At 39.5% G+C, this 23,755-nt stretch overlaps 1 protein-coding gene across 2 annotated transcripts in view; it reads left to right on the top strand.

Moving 5' to 3' along the window:
- The window catches only part of IQGAP2 (IQ motif containing GTPase activating protein 2), a 287,508-nt gene extending 264,271 nt beyond the window's left edge, over positions 1 to 23,237 (top strand). For both annotated transcript variants that reach the window (XM_044266779.1, XM_044266786.1), the window contains 6 exons: positions 7,937 to 8,024; positions 10,343 to 10,555; positions 12,401 to 12,561; positions 14,690 to 14,827; positions 15,801 to 15,909; positions 22,212 to 23,237. In XM_044266779.1, the coding sequence (XP_044122714.1) occupies positions 7,937 to 8,024; positions 10,343 to 10,555; positions 12,401 to 12,561; positions 14,690 to 14,827; positions 15,801 to 15,909; positions 22,212 to 22,325 (823 nt within the window). In that variant the 3' untranslated portion in view covers positions 22,326 to 23,237. The remainder of the gene's footprint in view (positions 1 to 7,936; positions 8,025 to 10,342; positions 10,556 to 12,400; positions 12,562 to 14,689; positions 14,828 to 15,800; positions 15,910 to 22,211) is intronic.
- Positions 23,238 to 23,755: the final 518 nt, after the last annotated feature.

Below are 23,755 nucleotides of genomic sequence, written 5' to 3'. Positions count from 1 at the left end.
ATTAACAGTCTCTGCCCTCTGGGGGTCTGAAGTCTGCTAGTGGAAAGCAGGACAGAGGCCAAGCTACAGGACTCTTACACAGCCTTGCCCTCAGAAAGAGTTGAAGGCAGTTCCTTAGACTACTAAATAGCAAGTCAGGTTGAATTTGCAGAGAGCCAACGCAGCGCAGGGCGGCGGAGGTAAGGGGGGAAACTGCACAGTCTGTTCTCTGGGTTCCTGGGTGAAAGTGCCAATTATAAAGGGAACTAGAAATGCAGATTGTATGGTTCTGCCATAAAAATTAAATGAGGCCAAGCAGCTTATGATCTCATACTCTTTGTCCTTAGAAGTCATGGGAGGAAATTTTCTCATATTGGTTTGATCTTTTATTTGAACATCATTTTCTAAAGGCAGTCAACTCAAATACATGCACTAATGAATGGAAATCACAATGTGGGTAGTATAAAATGTCAAATAATCTCAGTGTCCTGTATTTATATATATATATTTATACTTCTTTCTGAAGAGTCTCCATGGGTCTGCGGACTTTTGGAATTCATTTTAAAAGCAGAACCATACAAGTCAGGCCTGTTGGGCAGCCTTATATCTTAGCTGGAGAAACCTGGTCCATTGTCCTATCTGCCTTAGCCCTTGGGGGTCTCTGTCACAGCTGCAAACAAATAGTGTCTAAATAGAGCCAGCCAGGGGCGCCTGGGTGGCTCAGTGGGTTAAGCCGCTGCCTTCAGCTCAGGTCATGATCTCGCGTCCCGGGATCGAGTCCCGCATCGGGCTCTCTGCTCAGCAGGGAGCCTGCTTCCTCCTCTCCTCTCTCTCTCTCTGCCTGCCTCTCTGCCTACTTGTGATCTCTCTCTGTTAAATAAATAAATAAAATCTTTAAAATAAATAAATAAATAAATAAATAAATAGAGCCAGCCACTCATTTTTTTCTTAAGTGGTAAAATATACATAGCACAAAATTTACCATTTTAACCTTCTAAAGTGTACAATTCAGGGGCATTTAGTACATGCAGAATGTTACACAATTATCACTACTTTCTAGTCCCAAAACATTTCATCACCCCAAAAGTAAACCTCACACCCATTAAGCAGTCACTCCCTACCACCCCAGGACATCTTTCCACGCCCTGCTCTCTAGTCCCTAGTCCCTGGTGCTTTCTGTCTCTGTGTAGTTGCCTAACTGGGTATTTCATATAAATGGAATCATACACTCTGTAGCTTTTAGTGTCTGGCTTCTTTGACTCTGCATAGTGTTTTTGGCTGGATAATACTCAATTGCATGGAAATACCACATTTATCCTGGACATTTGGGTTGTTTGCACCTTCTTACTATTGTGAATAGTACCGCTACGCACATCAGTGTGCAAGTTTTTATTTGAACACCTGTTTTTGGTTCTTTTGGGTATAAACCTAGGAATGGAATTGCTGGGTCTTAAGGTAATATTAAGTTTAGCTTTCTAAGGTACTGCCAAACTTTCCTCACATTGGCTTTACCATTTATATTCCTACCACCAAGGTGTAAGTGTTCCAATTTTTCCACATCGTCACCAACACTTTGGTTCTGTTTTGCGTTGTTGTTATAGCCATCCTAGTGTGTATGAAGTACTATCTCATCATGGCATTGATTTGCATTTCACTGATGATTAATAACATTGAGGGTCTTTCCATGTCCTTGATAGCTATTGTATACCCTCTTTGTAGAAATGTCTACTCAAGTTTTTTGCCCGGTTTTTTAAATTGGATTGTTTGTCTTTCCATTGCGGAGTTCTAAGCATTGCTGCTATGTTCTGGATAGTAAACTCCTACACAATTTATGATTTGCATATACTTTGACCCCTTCTGTCCGTTGTCTTTTTATTCTCTTGGTAATATCCTTTCATGCATAAAAGTTTTTAACTTGACAAAGGACAGTTAATCAATTTTTTTGTTGTTACTTGTCCTTTTGTTGTTATGTACAAGAAATCATTGCCCAATCCAAGGTCATGAAGATATACTCCTGTTTTCTTCTAGGAGTTTTATAGGTTTTGTTTTTATATTTTACTTTTTTATTTTTATATTTTATATTTAGGTGTATTATCCCTTTTGAGCTAATTTTTGTGTTTGGTGTAAGGCAGTAGGCCAACTTCATTTTTTTGCATGTGGATGTTCATTTGTCTTACAATCATTTCTTAAAGACACTATTTTTCTCAAATAAATGGTCTAGGTACCCTTGTCAAAAGCCAGCTGACCACACATGTATGCCTTTCTGGACTCTTCATTCTATTCCATCCATCTGTATGTCAGTCTTTATCCTAATCCCTCATTGCATTGATCACTGTAGCCTTGTAATAAGTTTTGAAACTGGTAAGTCCTCCAAGTTGTTCTTTTTCAGGAAGACTATGGTTATTTGGGGTTCCTTGCAATTCAGTGTGAATTGTAGAATTAACTTTCTCATTTCTATAGAAAGGCTTTTGGGCAAGTGTTTGAATAATTCATGATGATAAACTGCTTTCCTAGACCTCTGGGGTCTAGATAGCCTTCCTCTGGGCAGAGCCCTTCACTAAGCACTCCAGTTGGTGGTCAGTGTGAAGTGAAAACCTGAAACAAAAATTGACCCAGTAGACTTCTGTGAAAGTGGAATTTGGGTATTGCCCAAAAGATTCAATAGAATTAGCTCCATGATATTAGGCAAACCTTACCTTCAAAGACATTATACTTTAGGTATATATTTGAAAATCTTGCTAATAATAGATAATTATAAAATGTGTCAGTGATAGCAAGCTTAGAGACCATCTAGTCCACATCTCTATCTTTGAGGTGAGGAAATTTAGGTCTCAAATTATGGGAAGCAAGTAGCTAGTCACTGACATGCTTTAAATTCATAAGCCCTTTTATCATGGATATTTCATTAATAGACACCTTAAATATTGATTTGAAAACTCTAATGGTGATGTCTTTTTTCCAAGCTAATAAACCAAATTCCAAACTCAAGCATAATGCATAGTTTTTGGTGATCTTCATTGCAGAACCAAATTTAACTAAAAACAGACAACACCTTTTAGAAGTTAATGGGAAATGGACAGTCATGGAATGCAGAACATTTGGGACATGAAAATACCTGGCTTTTCTCTATCAAAAACAAAACTATTCTGCTTCCTCCTTAAACAGGTTGTGTTTTTAACTTTCAGAAATGTCCTCTTATGATTAATTACAAAACAACTAGCCTTACAGTGTTGAGTAACTCCTCTCCATGGGGGCATTTGCCATAGAAGAATTTGAGACGTTGTTGTTGTTGTTTTAAAGATTTTATTTATTTGTTTGACAGATAATAAGTAGGCAGAAAGGCAGGCAGAGAGAGAAGCAGGGAGAGCAGGCTTCCCACTGAGCAGAGAGCCTGATGTGGGGCTCAATCCCAGGACCCTGAGATCATGACCTGAGCCGAAAGCTGAGGCTTAACACACTGAGCCACCCAGGCACCCTGAGACATTGTTAATCCTTATGCTTATAAACTTTATATTATGCTAGCTTTATAATTCTCAGTAATTTGATGAAAATGATAGCAAACACCTATGTAATGTTACCACGTGACAGGGACTATCTTATAGATACAGATAAATAAAAATATATATGTATATTGTATACTTGTATATAATGGAATATATAATATTCCAGATATTACATATCTATATGAATATAGATATATATGAAATCTGTCATGCTATACTCTCAGCAATCATAAGAGGCAGAGGTTATTATCTCTATTTTATGCAGAGGCACAGAACAGACAAAAACTCCTTCCTAGCTAATATGGCTAGTAAGAGGAGAATAGGTTCACTCAGATGATCTTAACTCTTCCAGGATCTGTCCTCTTGATTACAAGATTTTACAACTCATTGAGGGCAAGGCCACTACTCTTTGTACCTTTGGGAATCTTGGAATAAATCATGAGAATGATAGCAGAGCAGTTTCTTCATAACTGATGCTGGGGGATCTTTCCAGGCCAGAGAGGAAAGACTGACCAATTGATGGGAAGGATGTAAAGGCACAGACGGGAGTAGAAAGAACACTGTCTTTCCCTTCTGCATGTGTATGGAATAAGGTTCCTCAGTTTGGGCTTTTGCCATTTTGCCAATATTACCACGCCTGGTGATACTGAAAGAACAAACCCAAAAATCCTGGTTGAGGCCTCCTGGGGAGACCTGGAATTAACAGCCTCAGTCTGGCACTTACTTCCCATCTGAGCAAGTTCCCTCAGCATCAGTTTCCTCTTCTTTAAATGGGGAAGAGGGCAGACAGAGAGGGGAAGGAAGGGATACGATGAGCAAAGAAGGCATGTATTAACACTGTATAACTTATAGAAAACTACACAATCATAAATCTTTCTCATGATAACTCATGATTCCACTTCAAACGTGTGATCTCTGGGGCTCCTGGTGGGCTCAGTTTGGAGAGCATGTGATTCTTGATCTTAGGGTCATGAGTTCAAGCCCCATGTTGAACGTAGAGCTTACATTAAAAAAAAAAAATGTGATCCTCATGACCTTTTTAAGCTTGTTTTTCTACCAAAGTATGTGTGTTTCAGTAGAAGGCAACATTTGTGGGTTTAATCAAACTTAGTTGCCTGGGTTCTTCAATCGTCATTTCTCAGGAACTTTTTTTCCTATCCCGTGATTCAGTTGAGGCACCTATCATCCCATCTGAAAGGCGCCTTTGCTTTTGGTACAAACTCGCATGGGCCCTAATTGGCTAAGTTAATACTCGATGTCTGGTGATAAAAATGAAGAATCATGCCAGAAGAATTTTAAACAACTGGAAATATCCCTTAGATTGCACAAACATGAACTTCTTTTCAAACTTGGGCAAACTGTAAAGCAGATGGCGGGGTGGGGGGAGGGGGACTCAGAGATACTACTGGTCAGAGCATCATCAAAGATGCCATAGGAGTGGAATGGCCAAGTCTAAGGGGCCACATCAACACGTGGTCTCATTTACCAACAATAGGACTTGAACACAGCTGCGGTGAACAAACTCCCTGCTGTTTTTCCTTTTCTCTTAATTCTTGCCTAGAATTAAGGTCCTTGGTCTCTTTGGTCTGGTGTCTTACTTATTGCTGGAACAGCCAGGGAACCAGTCCTCCACCCAGTTAGTTGATTTATGGTGGTTAAACTATATCTAGACTATTGTGTTTGCATTGGGGTGAAGAGGGGACACATCTTAAGATCATTGGCAAACAAATGGGAGCAAAACTGTTAATTCTGTTTAAACCTTATTGTGAAGAGGCTTAAGGAACTGGGGGTCTTGCTTGCAAAAAAAGAAAGGAACTGGGGGCTTTGCAAAAAGAAAGGAGTGGAAGAGAGGATGGGGACACAATTTAGGCCTCTCTGCAGGTTTGTGAGGGACTGATGATATGGAAAGTGAATTCAACTTGTTTTTTGCAACTCTAGAAAAATAGTATAACCTCTGTCTAACTCTAGAACCTCTAATGTCTTAGTTGCCTCACTTGTATAATCAGGGATTGGACTATTGCCCAAAGGTTCCCCTTAGTGCTGAAGTCCCGTGACTAAGCAGGTCTAGTGAGTGGGATTCACTGGAAGGCAGGCCTCTCAGAGTGAGTGCTGTGTAAGAATGGAATGTTCCAATATGTACTCGCCAAAATAAATTCAAAATGAGCCACACAAGAAATTACATTTTGAGAAGAAACAGGTGAAATTAATTTCAGTCAGTGTAATCCAATATATTGAAAATGTCATAACTTCGATATGTAATTAACGTAAGAAATTGTTAATTTTTTCATATTTAAACATTCATAATGTGGTGTGTGGTTTACACCTACAACACATCTCAGTTTGGACTAGCCATGTTTCAAGTGGTCCATTGCCATCTGTGGCCCGTGGCTGCCTCTTGGGCAGCAAAGCTTTAATGACCATGTGGATGCTTACCACATGTCAGACCCTAGTGAACGGCTTTACATGTGACTTTTCATTCAGTCCTAAGTCCTCTGAGAGATTCTGATTCTATAAATGAAAAAAGAGACTCACTGGGATTATATAAAGTGCACAAGTCCACACAACCAGTAAGCCACAGGAGGCCCAAATGGTACTTAAATCCGTCTGGTCCCAGTGCCCTTAACCATTAGCATACTGCAGGGGGAGACAGTGAGTTCCCTGTCCTGAAACAGGATCGTTAACTTACATGTGAGATGTCTGGGGTGGAAATTTGGCGGTGGATTCCACAGGCGAGACATAAAGCTGAATTCCAATAGAAAGACCTGGTGTAGCTAGTTTGTGCTTGAACGACTCCTTAACAAACAAACATTCTTTGTCCCTGGTAGGGCTCACTTTAGTGACCCCGGTCATTTTGGTCATTAGATACTCTCTCTAAAGAAACGAGCTAGGAGTTTTCTAGAAAGATAGATCATAAGTGGTTCTTAGAATTTTATTGCCAATATGAAACCATCACTGTGTTGACATTTTTTAAATCATCCAGTGCTTTTATTTTTAACTTGATGTTCCTGTTGAAGACATTAATGATGATTAGAAGAGGGGGAGTCATGTGTGCGGAGGAAACGAGACTTGGCTCTCTAAGCTACAGCTGCCTTAGGAACAGTGCCCTCTCCCCCAAGGCTATAATTAGCTATGTATCCACCTTGGACTCTCGGGGGAGGGTTGGGACATTCCCAGACAGCCTGTAAATCCCCAGCAGGGAAAGGTCATGGGTCAGAGGAAATGGCTGTAATCATTCTTCTCATACAGACCTGCAGTAAATAAGAAATAACAAAAGTAATATTTACAAATGGTTTCTTGGATTTTATCCTATTTTCAAAAATAAGATATTTGGACTTCACTTTGAGGGCTTCCTCTGTCATTGGCCCCAATGCTTCAAAACACGAACAGTGTTTTGTTTTCATTTTCCCATTTTCGTGCCATGTGAACATTTCCTGCTATAGATGAAGAAGAAAGACATCATCCAGTGATGGCACGCCAGGCCTTTGAAAGAAATGATGTTAAATCCAACAGGGCAGCAAGAACAGTGAAACTAACGTCATCAATTAGACCTGTTTATAATTTAAGGCGGCTCTTTAAGTGTCTCTGTTTTTTGGAAGGGCAGCTATATCCAAAAATAATTTTCCCACTCATGTAAATGTACACATACACTTGACACTTTGCCTTTTATGTTGAAATCTTTTCACATCACTACATAAACCAGGCTCTGAGTAGGATGGCCATGAAGGACACATGTGAAATAGTACTGTGGTTTTAGCACTTTCAGTGGAATTTCCTAGCTACTAGCACTTTACTGAGTGACCCCTCTATTTTTGGCCCCCTGGAGACAAGGACACAAGCCCATCTGTTAGCTCATCCACCAGACCCGAGGTTCTCAAACACCACCAGCCTCATTGCTGTGTCAGCTGGCTGCCAAAGCCACCCCAGCCCACCCGGGACCACTGCTCCCACTGGCCTTCCAAATGTTCCATAACTGTCTCAGACTAGGAAGAATAACCATTGGCCTGGCTCCTAAGGGCTTATAAAGTACTAAGCAGGATCAGAAGCTTCAATTTTAGTAAAGTCGGGAAAGAGGGTAGGGTATTAGCTATCATTCCTGCATCCTCTGCGGTAACAACCCATACCCCTCCTGCTCATCAGAAGTCGTCTCCATCTAAAGAGAAGAAAAAGTACTTAGAGAAGGAATCGAATGACATACTTGTCCCCCTGTTACTGACAGCATAATCCCACAACATCCAGTATGTAAAACCCAGACTTTGAAGATAAAGCGTTCACAAACTTGCCTTCAGAACACATGTGAATTTCCGAAAGACTCTTCTACTTTAAGGGGTTATCTTCAAAGCTTCATTTTTGTGAGCATTCTTGTAATACATACAGAGAAGCATAGGGGAGAAGCAGATTGTGGTTCAGCAAGAGTGCCGTCTGAAACTCTGTCTCTTGCTTCTCCATTTTGTAAGGACCAAGAAGCTGATAATTGATGTGATCCGGAACCAGCCAGGGAACACGTTGCCAGAAATCTTGGAGACACCAGCAACGACACAACAGGTAATTGGCCTTTGAGTGTAAGATAATAAGTACCGTCTATGTGAGTTGACTTTCTTAATCGTCATGTCCGGTGTTTACTGTTGCCACAAGGACGGTGTCACTGACATGGTTTGAAAGTGAAGAAGTTTCTGTGTTACTCTGGCAGCTGAGTTCAGTCATAAATGTAAACTCCTTAGAATGGGAATGAAATACAAAATACAGCACCAAATGGATGTTGAGTGTAATTTTGTCCTTGACTAGGAAGATAATTCTAGGTCTTTGAAAGCCTCTGAATGTTCACTGTAAACCTTATCAGACTGTGAATAAAGATAGTTCTGATCAGTAGGATGGAGAAAAACACCTTTCATATCTTATGTATTTGCTCACTTGAGACGTGTCTTGCACATTAAAATTGTTTTCCAAATGCTTGAGAAGCGAATGTCTTGAGTGCATCTGGCCAGACCACCATTATCATGCTGTAAGTGACTCAAGATTCTTAACAATCGGGGCGCCTGGGTGGCTCAGTGGGTTAGGCCGCTGCCTTCGGCTCAGGTCATGATCTCAGGGTCCTGGGATCGAGGCCCGCATCGGGCTCTCTGCTCAGCGGGGAGCCTGCTTCCTCCTCTCTCTCTGCCTGCCTCTCTGCCTGCTTGTGATCTCGCTCTGTCAAAGAAATAAATAAAATCTTTAAAAAAAAAAAAAAAAAAAGATTCTTAACAATCTTGCATGAATGTTGTTATCAACATCTTCTAAAATGCATCGTCGTGTATTCAGTTCATTCTGACTTACCCTAATTCACTCCTATGGCTTTTAAGAGAGTTGCCACTCTCTAAACAAAAGTTAACAAAATTATCTAATTAGGTACTTCTTAGCAGAGCTACTCATAATTTTCCTGAATCATTCTTTCTTTCCTTAAAGATTTATTTATTTGAGAGAGAGAGCATGAGCATGTGAGTGGGGAGAGGGGAAGAGGAAGAGGGAGAGAGAGAATCCTCAGGCAGACTTCCTCCTGAGCACAGAGTCTAATACAGGGCTCGATCCCATGACCCTTCGGTCATGACCTGAGCGGAAATCAAGAGTCGGATGCCCAACTGACTGAGCCACCCAGGCACTCCATTCCTGAATAAATCATCATTTAATTGGTTGCCAAGAAATGACTGTTTTTAATTCAAAAAATATATAGAATGAAACTTGAAGTTATCTGGGGTTTGTTAACGTGAATATGGTTAAACAATGTTAGCGGAATATCCTACTGTCCTTATTGAACATTTAATTTTTCTCCAAATGTAGCATAGTCACAAGAATGCAGACTTCCAAGATCAACTACAGTCCTGCACCTCCTCACTGTTTAATTCTAGGCACTCAGAAGGGTTTCTCTGCCTCAGTTTCCTCAACTATAAAATGGGAATAATAATAGTGTTTAACTGACAGCAAAAACAAATGATTTAAAACATGTTAAGTGGATAGAATGATAACCAGCACATACTAGGTGTCTAATAATGTATTTAAGCCCTGCAGATACTATTGTTGACCACTGACCTGGTAAACTATTCCCGTGTACATGATATTGATCTACCTGTAATCTAATTATATATGTATCCTTAGACTTTATATTGTGTCAGTCAGTTGTCTAATGCAATGAAATGGGAAGATCACCAGTCTCTTTTTATTACTGGGGTTGTTTTTGTTTTTGTTTTTTAATAACAACCTGTCCAAATTCATTCATTCATTTACTAATCATTTATTTGGGAACTTGGGATGAACTAAAATATTCTTACTTCCTTTGGTTCAAAGACACCCTGCAGGTTTTTCAGAGTTCGTAGTTTGAGAATTATTCCTTTCCTAAAATAAAGGTCTCTGCCCTTGTGGCTTACCAATCTCCATAAATATGGCGGATGTGTAAGAGTTCATTTGGGTTCTGGATGTTCACGGTGTTTGAATAGCTGTGTTTTAAGGAATAATGTAGTTTTAGTTCCCTCAGCTGAACTATCCATGAATTGAAATCCTTCCACCCAGAAAATTATAAAATATCAGTTATCCACTATAATATGTTCATTACTAAGGTGATTTCTCATCTTAGCACTAAAGTAGCCATTGATAATTTTGCTCGAAGTAGGCCTGCCACCATTGCCATATTTCTCAAAAAGTTGAAATAATTTCTTCGCGAAGACCTATTCAAAATCCGTGAAGAACATAGCTGATTCTGGCCTTTGGACTCTGATTTGAGGATTTCTTTTATTTATTTTATTTTATTTTGACATGAACTTGCCTGAACAGTTTATGAATTTGTGAGACTAGAGAACCAGAGAAAAGTCAATATCTTGATACTCCCCTTTCAGGAGACAGATCATGCCAGAGATATGGTGAGCCGAGCAATTATAGATTCCCAGGCTCCAGAAGAAATGAAGCATAGTCAGTCTATGGTTGAAGATGCACAGCTACCCCTGGAGCAGAAGAAGAGGAAAATCCAGAGGAACCTCAGGACATTGGAACAAACTGGACACGTGTCATCCAAGAATAAATACCAAGACATTCTCAATGAGATTGCCAAGGTTTTTGGAAATAGTATTCTTACTTCTTCACTTAGCAGACATTTGTTAATCATTGGTCACATGCTAGGCACTCTCTCAGGTGACATAACAGACTCCTAGTTGTATTGCCATGGCCAATATTACAGATTATCAAAGATTTCAAAGCCATTGATGACTTTTAATAGAGAAATAACAAAACTTCCCTGCATCATTAGGACATTTGACGCACACCAGAAATAAATGCTTGGGAAATTTAATAGACAAATTTCATCTATACTTTGAAGCAATAGCTACTAAGTTTGAGGGTTTTTTTTAAGATTTTATTTTTTTAGTAATCTCTACACCTAACATGGGGCTCAAACCTACAACCCCGAGATCGAGTCACATGCTCTATCAAGTGGGCAAGCCAGGCGTCCCAATACTTACTAGTTTTAGAAATGACATTTCAATGAGAGTTCTTTCTTGTTAGTTGTCATATAGCCCAGTTGCTCTTAGGATCTGCCACTGAGGTAGTAACTCATGTCCTTGAGAATGTCCTCTGAGCAGCTGAGCCTAAATGCAGTTAACACTTCAAGGGCGCTTTCTGCTTTCTCAGCCTAAATTTTTACAGTTGGTAAACTTCCTGAGAAAAGGATCTCAAATTAGCATGAGGAAGCATCACAGGAAATGGATGAGATCTGTTTGCCAAGGATAAGGAAGTATATACTTGTGTCAAAACGACCTTTCCTTCTTTTTATCCAAATATGCAAATTAAAATGGATCTGGATGTTAAAGGCAGTTAAGTGATCAGGATAGAAGTAAATGTTGTTACCTTCTTGGTGGAAAATCAGCTTGGCTTCTTTCTTCCATGGAAATTTAGGGTCACTTAGAGCAGTAGATTTAGTACTCCTAGCCTAAGTGATTCAAGGGAAGTCATATTTCTTTCCATAGCTGTGGGGTGGAAAATATTTCTCTTTGGGAATAATTAGTAGTGAAATTAATGCTTTTGCCTTTAAAAAAAAAAAAGGTTACCATGAAGGCATCCTCTAAAAGATTCTGTTTATTGGAGAATTGTTACTTAAAGGTGTGTGCATGTCTATTTGGATTCCTAGGGGAATGTGTTTTATTTTGTCCACCTAAGGAAACTCAGAGTAAACAAACACTGTTTTCTTAAATGAAACACTTTCATGATTTACCAGTTAGAATTACAAATAAATCTTATGTCTTTAAGTTTAAATATAGCCTAGTTCTTATAGGTTGTGAACAGTTTGGACAACTTAATGTTCTCTGAACTCTCTTTAAATCGAAGGAATAGTTACCAGAGTAAAATTTTTCCAATCAGTCTTGAGAGCTCAGTTGTTTTGCAAACCTTGAGAAATATTTTCCAGATAAAAAAGCTCATTGGGGTTTTGGGAGGCTTTTTGTTTTTTTTTATTTTATTTTATTTTATTTTACTTATTTCTAAAATGAATGCATTGATTTATACATGTAAACCTTTCCAGGTAAAATATTCTTCTAAGTGGAATGTTGAACACATTCTGAAGAAATTTGTATCTCCTGGAACAGTCTTCCTTAGGCCCCTCTTAAAACACTATTTTTCTCAAATTAATTGTATGGTTATTCCAAAAATGCTTCTCTGTTTTTCCATCAAGGGAAAAATAAACCTTAGCAACTCTGTTAAAGTGAAATACGGACCCTTGCCAGTCTGAAGTATAAGCAAGGAAGGAGGGACACTTTAGTGTTCAGAGATTAAGGTCACTGAGGGAAGCTACAGGTTAATGGTCACAAATAGGGATTTAATAGTCCACATTCTTCTTGCCCCACATTGGCAATATCATAAAGTCAACTTCTTAAATCTCGTACCATAGCCTTGACTTGTTCTTTTAGGACATTCGAAATCAAAGAATACATCGTAAGCTTCGGAAAGCTGAGTTGGCCAAACTTCAGCAGACCCTGAAGGCACTTAATGAGAAGGCGGCATTTTATGAAGACCAGATTAATTATTATGACACCTACATAAAGACTTGTTTAGACAACTTAAAGAGAAGGTAAGTTAAAATTCTGTGTCTGTTTATGGTGTCCTGGTGTTTAGGGGTATCTGTTCTATGATCCTGGACAGTTCAGCTTGGAAGCAAACTGCTTGCATTATTTAATAGCCAAACACTAGAACCTCAGTTTTGTGATTTGCCTCTGTGATCTCAGAAGTTGAAGTGCATTTCAGAGCTTTTGAATTGCCCATTGACGTTGGGATTCAAGTAGCTCCTCTGTTGTATTTTAAGCAAGGGGCTTTACCAGTTAGAATTACACTGCAGAAGCACTCTCCTTTCTTCTTTTGTCTGTTTCAGTCAAAGGTGCCTTTGAACACTGATAAAAATTAAAGCTACTCTTGTTTTTTGAATGTTTACAATAGACAATATTAAAATGTTAGCTAACTCCTGGTATTTGCTAACAGTGGAAGGCAGCCTAATGATTTTTTTTAAGATTTTTAAAGATTTTTAAATTTATTTATAAATAAATAAAATATTTATTTATAAATAAATAAATAAATAAATAAATAAAATATTTATTATTTTGAGAGAGAGGGAGCACAAGCAGAGGGAGGGTGAGAAGGAGAAGCAGACTTCCTGCCAAGCAGTGAGCCCAATGTGGGGCTTGATCCCAGGACCCTGGAATCATGACCTGAGCCAAAGGCACCCACAAACTGAACCACCCAGACGCCTACCCTAATGATTTAAAACTGCTTAGTGGGGCCCCTGGGTGGCTCAGTCAGTTAAGCATCTGACTTGATTTTGGCTCAGGTCATCATCTCAGGGTCTTGAGGTAGAGACCCCTTTGGGCTTTGTGTTCAGCAGGGAGTTTGCTTGAGATTCTCTCTCTCCTCTGCCCTCCTTTAATAACCAACCCCCCCACCTGTACCTGCTCTCTCTTTCTCTCAAATTTTAAAAGCCTTTAAAATTGCTTAGTGGTTTTAAAAAAATATTATTGACATAAAAGACAAAATTTGGCAGTTTCCCATTACCCATTAGCATACATATTGCAGATTTTTTATACACGACATAGCCACTTTTAATGAGTATTCTATGCTCATAATTGTTCTTACTCCTAGACTAAAGTCGATACTAATCGAATTTTAATTACTTTTAAATATGTAATGCAATATGTAATTGTAATATGTAATGCAATATGTAATACTTTTAAATATGTAATGCAATATTTTCATGTAATCCATGTAGTCAAATTGACAATAGGAAATGGTGCTGTACAGAAAAATCAATTACATTAATCATAGAAGATTTAATGAAGGGAGATAAGCAAATTAAACCCCATCTATTTGGGCCCCACTGGCTCTGAATTTTAATTCATTTGCTTGCAGCCTGTAAATTACTTCTGCTCTGTTCCTGGGAAGAAGAAGTTGATCAAGATAATAATACCCAGTAAAAATAAGGTTGTTAGGGTTTTTTGTTTGTTTTTTTATTTTGTTTTTTTTTTTTTTCATATTTATTGCAACTACTTGAAGGCATTTTTACAAGGTCTGCAGTTAGGGGAGCTAGATTTGCATTCTAATTTACGCTTATATTATGTGATCTGTGACCCAGCCCAGCGAACTTCCCTCGAACTTCAATTTTCTCATCTTCAAGGTGGCAGGAGGAGGACTAGCCTCACAAGCATTGTTAGGAGAGGTAAATGAAACAATAAGAAAGGAATGTTTATTTCAAAGCCCTATGGAAATGTCAATTTTGCAAATGGGAAGATTATTCATAAAGTACTTAGAACATTGCTAGCCACATAGTATTTATTAAAGAAACTAAAGGAGTCTTAGTAACACCTTTACTTAGGAGTATGCAGTTGAGATTAATGAACCAAAGCTGCTTGCAGAATTACTTAATAGAGCTATGTAGTTCAACATGCCTGAGAAAATAGAGAGCAACTTTTTTGAAAAATGTTAGTCTATCATTCAAACTTCAGTCACTTTAAAAATAGCTTCCTCTTAGATTTCAGTAGTGAGGTTTTAAGGTCTAGGGAAAATTGTCACCTCCTATTGCAAAATAGAAAGTTTCATATTCAGGGCATTGAGGCCCAGTATGAACTGTGGTGGGCACCCCAGCATGCTTACTGCACCCCTAGAAGCCTCTGACTTTACCATCATGATAACACAGTTTATTCTTATTTTGTCAGAAACTCTCGAAGATCGATTAAACTAGATGGGAAAGGAGAACCCAAAGGCGCGAAGAGATCTAAGCCGGTGAGGTACACGGCAGCGAAGCTGCATGAGAAGGGTGTCCTCCTGGGGATAGACGACCTTCAGACCAACCAGTGAGTGTGACCCAGAATCTACACCCAACACAAGTTCCCTTTAATCATGCCCATAAAATCTGACTCTCTTCTGTTCAGTTTCCTGTGTCCTTTGAAGAGAGCTTCATTTGGTCTGTCAAGGCCTACCCCCGATTACAGATGACGGGGAAATACATGTGCTGTAATCTCGAGTCTTCCCATCAGACCCCGAGTATCTGGTGCTATGGATTGTAGGAAGTGCCCAGGAGGTCACTGGGCTTCCCATGCCTGGTCCAGTGCGTTTGGATTTGCCAGCCTCCCCTTTCCCACCAAATTTCCCACCAAATTCTCACTGAATCATATCAGTGAGAATGAAAAGCTGTCTTTTGGTCTAGAATGATAAGGGTTGTTTACAAGGGCAAGATAGTACCATTCTCATTTCAAAGCCACAAGCTGTGTGCCAACACGTGGGGCAGAGCCAGGCGGTATGCTGTTGGGGTGTGCATTTGACCTAGAAGGGAACTCTCCTCTGTAGCCCCGTACCACGTTCCAGCGGATTGTCTGTGTTACAGGGACCATGAGTCTTGTGCCCCATCACTGCTGGGACGGGGGGGAAGCCAGACTCCCCATGTGTGCTGCTTTTTGGGTCCAGCCTTCTCTCCCGACCTGGCCTCTACTCCATTCATCCCAGCAAAAATTCTCCTGAATACACCCACTCAGAGAACATGATTCCTCATCTGTTTATGTTATTTAAGAACAGGGCCATACTTTAATAGCATTTCTTTTGTAATAAAGGACCTACTTCAATGCTCTTGGCTACAGTCCCAACAGGAGCCATCAAACCTAGTTTCAGTGAGCAGAGTGGGAAGTGGGATGATGGAAGGTTTCTGAGACTTGCTTAGAATTTTTGCAGTGGACCTTGCACTAAGCATGGAACTAAGGATTCTGCTAACTTGTGTCAGCTTTACATATAAATTTGCAGTTCCGCACGTGTAAGTGTCCCTTTCTTCACTAGGTTTAAAAATGTTACATTTGATATCATATCTACTGAAGATGTGGGCATCTTTGATGTCAGATCAAAATTCCTTGGTGTTGAGATGGAAAAGGTACAGCTCAATATTCAGGTAAGCTGGGATTTCTGCAAAGTGGGGGGTGAGTTTTATAATGTGGGTCATTTTTGCCTCCCCTGGCTTATGCCCTTCATAACAGTGAGGTTCACCAGAAGACCGCTGCAAGGATTTTTTGCCAATATTAACTTCTTTTTTTTTTTTAAGATTTTTATTTATTTATTGAACAGACAGAGATCACAAGTAGGCAGAGAGGCAGGCAGAGAGAGAGAGAGGAGGAAGCAGGCTCCCCGCTGAGAAGAGAGCCCAATGCGGGGCTCAATCCCAGGACCCTGAGATCATGACCTGAGCCGAAGGCAGAGGCTTAACCCACTGAGCCACCCAGGCACCCCAGCCAATATTAGCTTTTTAAGCATTAATGATTTTTTAAATCTCTGATTTTTCAAAATATTGGAACCTAAAATGCTTTTAGATGGCAAACCATAGTGGCCAGTGTTTCTAAGGCATGTTTCCCTTTTTTGAAGCTTAAAGCATAACCATGGTATAAAAGTATTGAGAGCTATTAAGGCTGGAAAGTTTTCTTTTATTAGAAACTTGGATTTCTTCTGAGACTACATAGGCCCAGTATTGGAACTTTCCTGACCTCATTTCTCCTTCTTTCTCCTTCTTAGGATCATTTTTACATTAGTGTGTTAAATCAATTAAATGCAGGCTGGGGGCTGGAATTATCTGAACACTCGTTTATTTATATAAATTGTGGATGAGGCTGACTGTCAGCCAAGTTACTAGCTAGGACTTTAAGCCAGAATGCCTGCATGTGGCCTCTTCATATGACCTGGACTTCCTTAAGACATGATGGCTGATTCCAAAAGGCAGGTCCCCTGAGAAAGGAAGAGAGAACCAGGCAGAAGTTGGATTTCCTTCTATGCCCAGACTTGGAAATCGTGCAGTGTCATACCTATCACATTCTATTGGTTGAAACATTTAGAAAGACATATCCAAGTTCAAGACATATCCAAGAACTCCCCTCTGAATGGAGGCAAGGTCAGTGTGACTTTGTGGGAAGAACTTGTGAAATGGCATACATACTGGTGCAGCAATCTTTAGAAAACACAATCTCCCACACAATCTGCCACAAAGGTCTACTAGTTTCTTTGAAAATTGTTTTTAATTTGCCCAGACAGAGCTTGCCTTTTGGCCTTTGTTTCTTGGAGGATGCCCATCAAAGTACTTGTCTTTCTCCTTTCTGGATCAAAGAGAAGATTAAGTCTTTTTCTCTTTGCTCTAACATTGGCCATACCATACAAAGTATGTGGAAAATTGCAGGACCCATGACTGGCAAAGTTATGTGTATTAGAAACAGTATCTTTTTGTATATACATAGTTTTTAGGAATATTTTTATAATGAACTAAGAGGGAAATATAAAAAGTATATGGACCAAATGTTAACAATTATGACTAGCTTTTTAGTTACTGTGTAAATTATATTACATAATGCTATTACTGGATGCCTATGCTTTCTTATTTGAAAATACTGATGTTAGTATTTTCCTCATACCTTTGGGATATTATAAATATTATCAAGTTAATGAGTATGATTTGTTTGTAATGCCAAAAAGTAATAATAATAAAGCTATGCAACCAAAGGCTTAAAAAAAAAAAATCAAATGCTTAGGGGACACTTGGGTGGCTCAGTCTGTTGAGCATCCAAATCTTGGTTTTGGCTCAGGTCCTAATCTCACAGTTGGTCGAGGGATAGAACTCAGCACTAAGTTTGCTTCACATTCTCTCTTCCTCTCCCTCCTGCTCGCATGCTCTCTCTCTCCCTTTCAAATTAATCCTAAATAAATAAATTAAATAAATAATATCTCAAATAAATATCATACATAGAATCTTTTTAGGGGCACCTGGGTGGCTCAGTGGGTTAAGCCTCTGCCTTCAGCTCAGGTCATGATCTCAGGGTTCTGGGATGGAGTCCCCCACCGGGCTCTCTCCTCAGCAGGGAGCCTGCTTTCCTCTCTGTCTGCCTCTCTGCCTACTTGTGATCTCTCTCTCTCTGTCAAATAAATAAATAAAATATTTTAAATAAATAAATATAAATATAAAATCTTTTTAAAAATTATCTCTCCCACCTCCCACTCGCACATGCCTACTCTCTCTCTCCTTCTCTTTCTCTCTCTCTCTGAAATAAATGTCTTTTTAAAAATATCTATTAAATGCTTAGGATGATAAGAATGAAAGACATTGTACAAGATAGTTATCTATAAGTAGACACATGGTGTCTGCAGTCTGAATTATTGCCTTTTGCTCAGAAGAACCACATTTAAGCTAAATACACTTGGAACAGAAACTGTGACCGACATCCTGTTTCTATGTCCAAAAAAGCACAACAACAACAGAAAATAAAAGTGTGCAACCAAATGTTTATTTCCTCCCAATCTCTTCTTAATCCCTAGTACAGGATCAGCTAAAAGAAGTATTTGAGGGGGGGCGCCTGGGTGGCTCAGTGGGTTAAGCCACTGCCTTCGGCTCAGGTCATGATCCCAGGGTCCGGGGATCAAGTCCCGCATCGGGCTCTCTGCTCAGCAGGGAGCCTGCTTCCTCCTCTCTCTCTCTGCCTGCCTCTCTGCCTACTTGTGATCTCTCTCTGTCAAATAAATAAATAAATTCTTTAAAAAAAAAAAAAAAAAGAAGTATTTGAGGGGCTCCTGTGTGGCTCAGTCAGTTAAGCAGCTGCCTTGGTCTTAGGTCATAATCCCAGGGATTGAGCCCCAGTCGGGCTCCCTGCTCAGTGGGAGAGTCTGCTGCTCCCTCTCTTTCCCCACTTGTGTGCTCTCTCACTATCTCTGCCTTGCTCTGTCAAATAAATAAAATCTTTTAAAAGGAAGGAGAAGAAGAAGTATTTGAGTTTTTCTTTTTCACATTAAGAGATTTTAAATGGAAATAACACCTAAATACCTGGGTCCCAAATAAATGGGAAAATGGATCCCAGGTATTCTGTATGTATCTACACAAACCATCTTGACAAGCCATTGCAGGTGGCAACTTCTAGCCTCACGGCCTGCGGAGCCAGTGGCCGGGAGCCCTGAATGACTCCCCCACTCCTAGGAGCAGATGCCAATCCCTTCTTTTCTGTCTACCATTCCTTGTAGCTTAAAGAGAAAAATTAGGGGGCACCTGGGTGGCTCAGTGGGTAAAAACCTCTACCTTCAGCTCAGATCATGATCTCAGGGTCCTGGAATCAAGCCCCACATGGCGGGGTGCTCGGGGGGACCCTCTGCTCAGCAGGGAGCCTGCTTCCCTCTCTCTCTCTGCCTGCCTGCCTGCCTACTTGTGATTGCTGTCTGTCAAATAAATAAAAAAAAAGAGAGAGAGAGAGAGAGAGAAATTAGAACTAAGTATGATAAGGCCATTTAAATAATGGAGTAAATTAGAGCCTAGAGGGAAAATGAAAGATAATGTGCAATTATGAAAAGTATACATAAGGAAACAGTATTGTTTTCTACTTTATTTTAAATGTCACTAAATGGAGGCGCCTGGGTGGCTCAGTTGGTTAAAGCCTCTGCCTTCAGCTCAGGTCATGATCTCAGGGTCCTGGGATGGAGTCTCCCACTGGGCTCTCTGCTCAGCGGGGAGCCTGCTTCCTCCTCTCTCTCTCTCTGCCTGCCTCTCTGCCTACTTGTGATCTCTCTCTGTCAAATAAATAAATAAAATCTTTAAAAAAAAATTTTTTTTAAGTCACTAAATGTATCCATCTAACAATTTAACTAAAAAGCTTGAGTTACCCTAGATACCACTTAGATAAATATAGAAAGAGAAAAGAGTGTGCTCCAAAGTGAATTTTCTTGGTTAGTCATTCTTCTCTAGGCAAAGACCTATCATGTGTTTGTGAAGAAGGAAATGACCCAAGGTCAAGCAACATCAACTGGACAAATGAATTCCAAGTGACTAGGAGATACCTGTTCAGAGAGGCCTCATGGGAATTCCTTCGAACAGTGGTGCAAATGCCAAGCTTCATTTGTTCTTTTGTTAAGGATTTAGTGTGCAAGATTAACTATCCATGCCTTTCATCTATACACGTAATTGATTGTGAAATGTTACTCCTTAGCTGCATACAGGTGGCTAATATGGCCCAGATTTCCAAAGTCTTTAACATATCATGAGGGCTAGCAACGTAATTTGTAGAGCTTGATGCAAAATGAAAATGGACGGCCCCTTATTCAGAATTACTGAGAATTTCAAATTAGTAAGAGCAGAGCATTAAACTAAGTGCAGGGCAACACTAATCATGGGACCCTGCAGAGGTTAAATATCCCAGCAGCCAGCCCTTCATCTAATAGCTAATAAGACTTCTGTTTATACATAAAGCCTTCAGACAATTATATTATCACATGAATTACCGAAGAGGACCTGATAGCCAGGTCTTTAGTGTGAGACAAGGACTGACAACAGGACAGAAATTTATGAGAGAATCCAGGGAAATCGCTTCTAACATTGTTTCTAGGTCCTCTTCTCCCTTCATTTCCTAAGGATGATCTCCTAATTAAATCCTATAGGTATTGGCAGTATACCTACTAGGGGGGTGTGACTTAAGTGAAGATGTTCTCCTTGCACATTCTCCTTGCACACATAATGGCCAGTGTTCATCAAGGGCTCCAGAGTTGGCTGTCTTCCTTTCCCAGAGGCAGCTGGAGTCCCAAGTTCTCATCACTTGGTTCCACTGCCCTTCTCACAAGATTCCAGTTAATCCTGACAAGGCATGGTGGCGTGCAAAGAGCTTATAGACCTTGATCTCCTATCCCCAGCAGCAGCCCTGTGAAATTGGCAGTGTTCTCCCAATTTACACACAAAAAGCACAGAACTTCAGAGAGACTGTGTGAAGTTGCAAGGTCATAAAATAGGAAATGGTGAGGTTAAGTCTCAAATCAGATCTTCTATTCACAAGTTTAGTCATCTTCTTTGCTCTCCACCTTGGTGGCCCATCTGAATCCCCTGCAGACACGCACAGGTGTCTCTCACCTTGTGTACAGTTGGAGGTAACTGAAGAGGTAGAAGAGGCAGCTAGAAGTTCTCTCAAAGGTGATTCCAACTTCTGTAGGGAGACTTGTTTCATTTAGGTAAAGCCATTACCATTAAGAACCAAGAAGTTTGCGGTGCCTGGATGGCTCAGTTAAGCTTCTGCTTTTGGCTCAGGTCGTGGTCTCAGGGTCCTGGGATCAAGACCAGCATTGGGCTCTCTGCTCAGCTGGAAGCCTGCTTTCCTCTCACTCTGCCTGCCTCTCTGCCTACTTGTGATCTCTCTGTCAAATAAATAAATAATAAAAATCTTTAAAAAAAAAAAAGCCAGGAAGTTTCCAGAGCTAGGAACAGGAAAATGAGGAAATGAGGTCTGGGTACTAGGCTGTGACAGCTCAAGAATGATATCTTATATTTGGGAAAGACCCCCTCTCCTGTGGTATTATGAGACATTACTGCTTATCGCATGCATATGACTGGTGTGACCCAGTTTTTTATTTTAGCAAGAGTTGATTTCCTTTGTTTATATGGTGGCAGTGCAACACAGAACAATAGACCTGACTTGAGAGGGTAAGGACTTGTTCTCAATACAGGAGCCTAGATCAGGAAGGACTTGCTTTATACAGGGTTCCCCAAATTTCTATCCTAGAACTTTACTCCTTAACATGATCATTTATCCCCATTTGCTTACTTACTTGTAAAGTCTACATACTACTATATATTACTATACTCCAAATATACTTTATAAAATACATACACAGAATCTAGATGTTTAAAGAATGAGAAAAAATAAGAATAAATAGAAGTTCACATATTCTTTTTGCTCCTCAAGTAATCTCCTTGCTTGCTCCACTTTAGAAAACACCATTGTTATAAAGGATATACTCCATCTTGCTTGAATATTTGAATTTTGAGTTTTTCAATTAAAATGTATTTTATATATGTATATATGCATAAATTTATATGTATCAATACATATCTGATATTAATTGGAGGTGGTTTTCTGTTATACAGTGCTTATCAATTCTAAAAATCTATCTTCTTCCATTTAGGTAAGTGATTCTCAAAGTATGGCACTCAGACCAACAATGGCATCATCACATGGGAACTTGTTAAAATGCATATACTTGGGCCTCACCCCAGAGCTACAAAGTCAAAATGTCTGGTGGGTGGGGCCCAATAATCTGTGTTGTACCAAGCTTGTGCTTTTAACTGAATGATTTTGATGCATACTCCATAGTTAGGTCAACTAAATCTTATTTTTGTCCCCAGATTCTTCTAGAATTTTTTTAAATGTGCAAAATGTCAAATTTGAGATTTAATGATGATCTTCGCAATTTCAGGATTTACTTCAGATGCAGTATGAAGGAGTAGCTGTAATGAAAATGTTTGATAAGGTTAAAGTGAATGTGAACCTTCTCATATACCTGCTGAACAAGAAATTCTATGGAAAGTGAAGTGCCTACAGAAACTTCATGGAATCTGTATCATCTGGATTAAGAAATGAATCTGTTTAATATTTTTGTGGTTAAACATGATTGAAATCACTGCTTATAAAATGTGTGATTTTTTTAAAAAAACGAAAAAGACCAAAACTGTTCTGAAGAATGTACCCATGTGCCTTTTTGATAATTTGATATTATGGTAGAATAATCCAAAAAGATGAATTAATGTAAACACTTCCACATTATACTGTGGTCTAGGTACTCTGATTTAAAACTTTGGACATTCCGTGATTGGTTTTAAAGTAGGGAGAAAATAAGTTTAGTTGACTAGAGACAAATCTGTAAACCTATTTTCCTATGAAAAAAATTTTAAATGTCCCATTTAAATAATGTAATTTTTCCTAGGTTTGTTTTTGGGTTTTTGTTTTGTCTTGTTTTTTGTTTTTTGGTGTTTTTTTTGTTTTGTTTTGTTTTGTTTTGTTTTTTTTGGCCTACGGAGAAATGGAGACCTAATTATTTGTAATGAATTATTTACACTGATTCTTATTTCTAAGCCCTACCTTCTGGGAGTTACCAATTTTAAAGAAGTTTTGTGCAATTCAAAATGAAGTTTTTATAAGTAATTGAAAGTGATAATACAATAATACTTTCTGTATAAAAGTATATATTTTATGTGATTTATTCCTACTAAATGAAGTGCACTACTGCCTCATAGTAAAGACTCTTGTTCCCAGAGCCTTTGAGTGACTAAGGAACACCACGGTAGCAATCTTAAGCCCCATCTCCACCCCTCACAGTTTATTTGAATACTTAAATTGGGCCTCTCAATTTTTTGTAATGCAATAAAATCAGTATCTAGATGGTTTTTAAATGTATTCTTTGAAAATTGTTTTATGTAAAATAAATGTTACTGAATTATGTAAATTTGGCTTTTTAGTGGTCTTCATCTAAATCTTTTGAGTGGGTAGAAGGTTCTCGGGCTGATCAGGAAAAGAAACAACATGCCTATAGCTGTACTTGGTAAGGTGCAGAGTAAGCTGCTGTGACCAAGACATCCAAAGGCCTGTGGCTGGAACAACAGAGAGGTTTGCTATTGTCTAGTTCAGCAGTTCAAAGGTAAGTGAGCAGGCTCACAAGGTTATCTAGAGCCCAAGCTGGCCATTTGGCTCTGTCCTTATCACTGATTTCCAGCCACAGAAGAGGGAAAGAAGTCCAGGGCCTGCGTGTGTCACTTCTGCTTACATCCGATTGGCCAAAACTTAGTCATGCTCCACATGCTTCAACAGAGGCTGGGAAATGAGGTCCCCAGCCAAGCAGCCAGGTACCCCATGAAATGCTGGGGTGAGAGGGTGCTATTACTGAAAGAGTGATGGCTGGAGACAGGTTAGCTCTCTCCATGACAACAGTAATCCAGACTCTCTGGCTGGAATTTGGAATTCTGT

The sequence above is a fragment of the Neovison vison genome, chromosome 1 (assembly GCF_020171115.1).
Source record: "Neovison vison isolate M4711 chromosome 1, ASM_NN_V1, whole genome shotgun sequence".
NCBI lineage: Eukaryota > Metazoa > Chordata > Mammalia > Carnivora > Mustelidae > Neogale > Neogale vison.
Note: the sequence above shows the minus strand (reverse complement) of the source record. Positions and strands in the feature narration are given on the sequence as shown.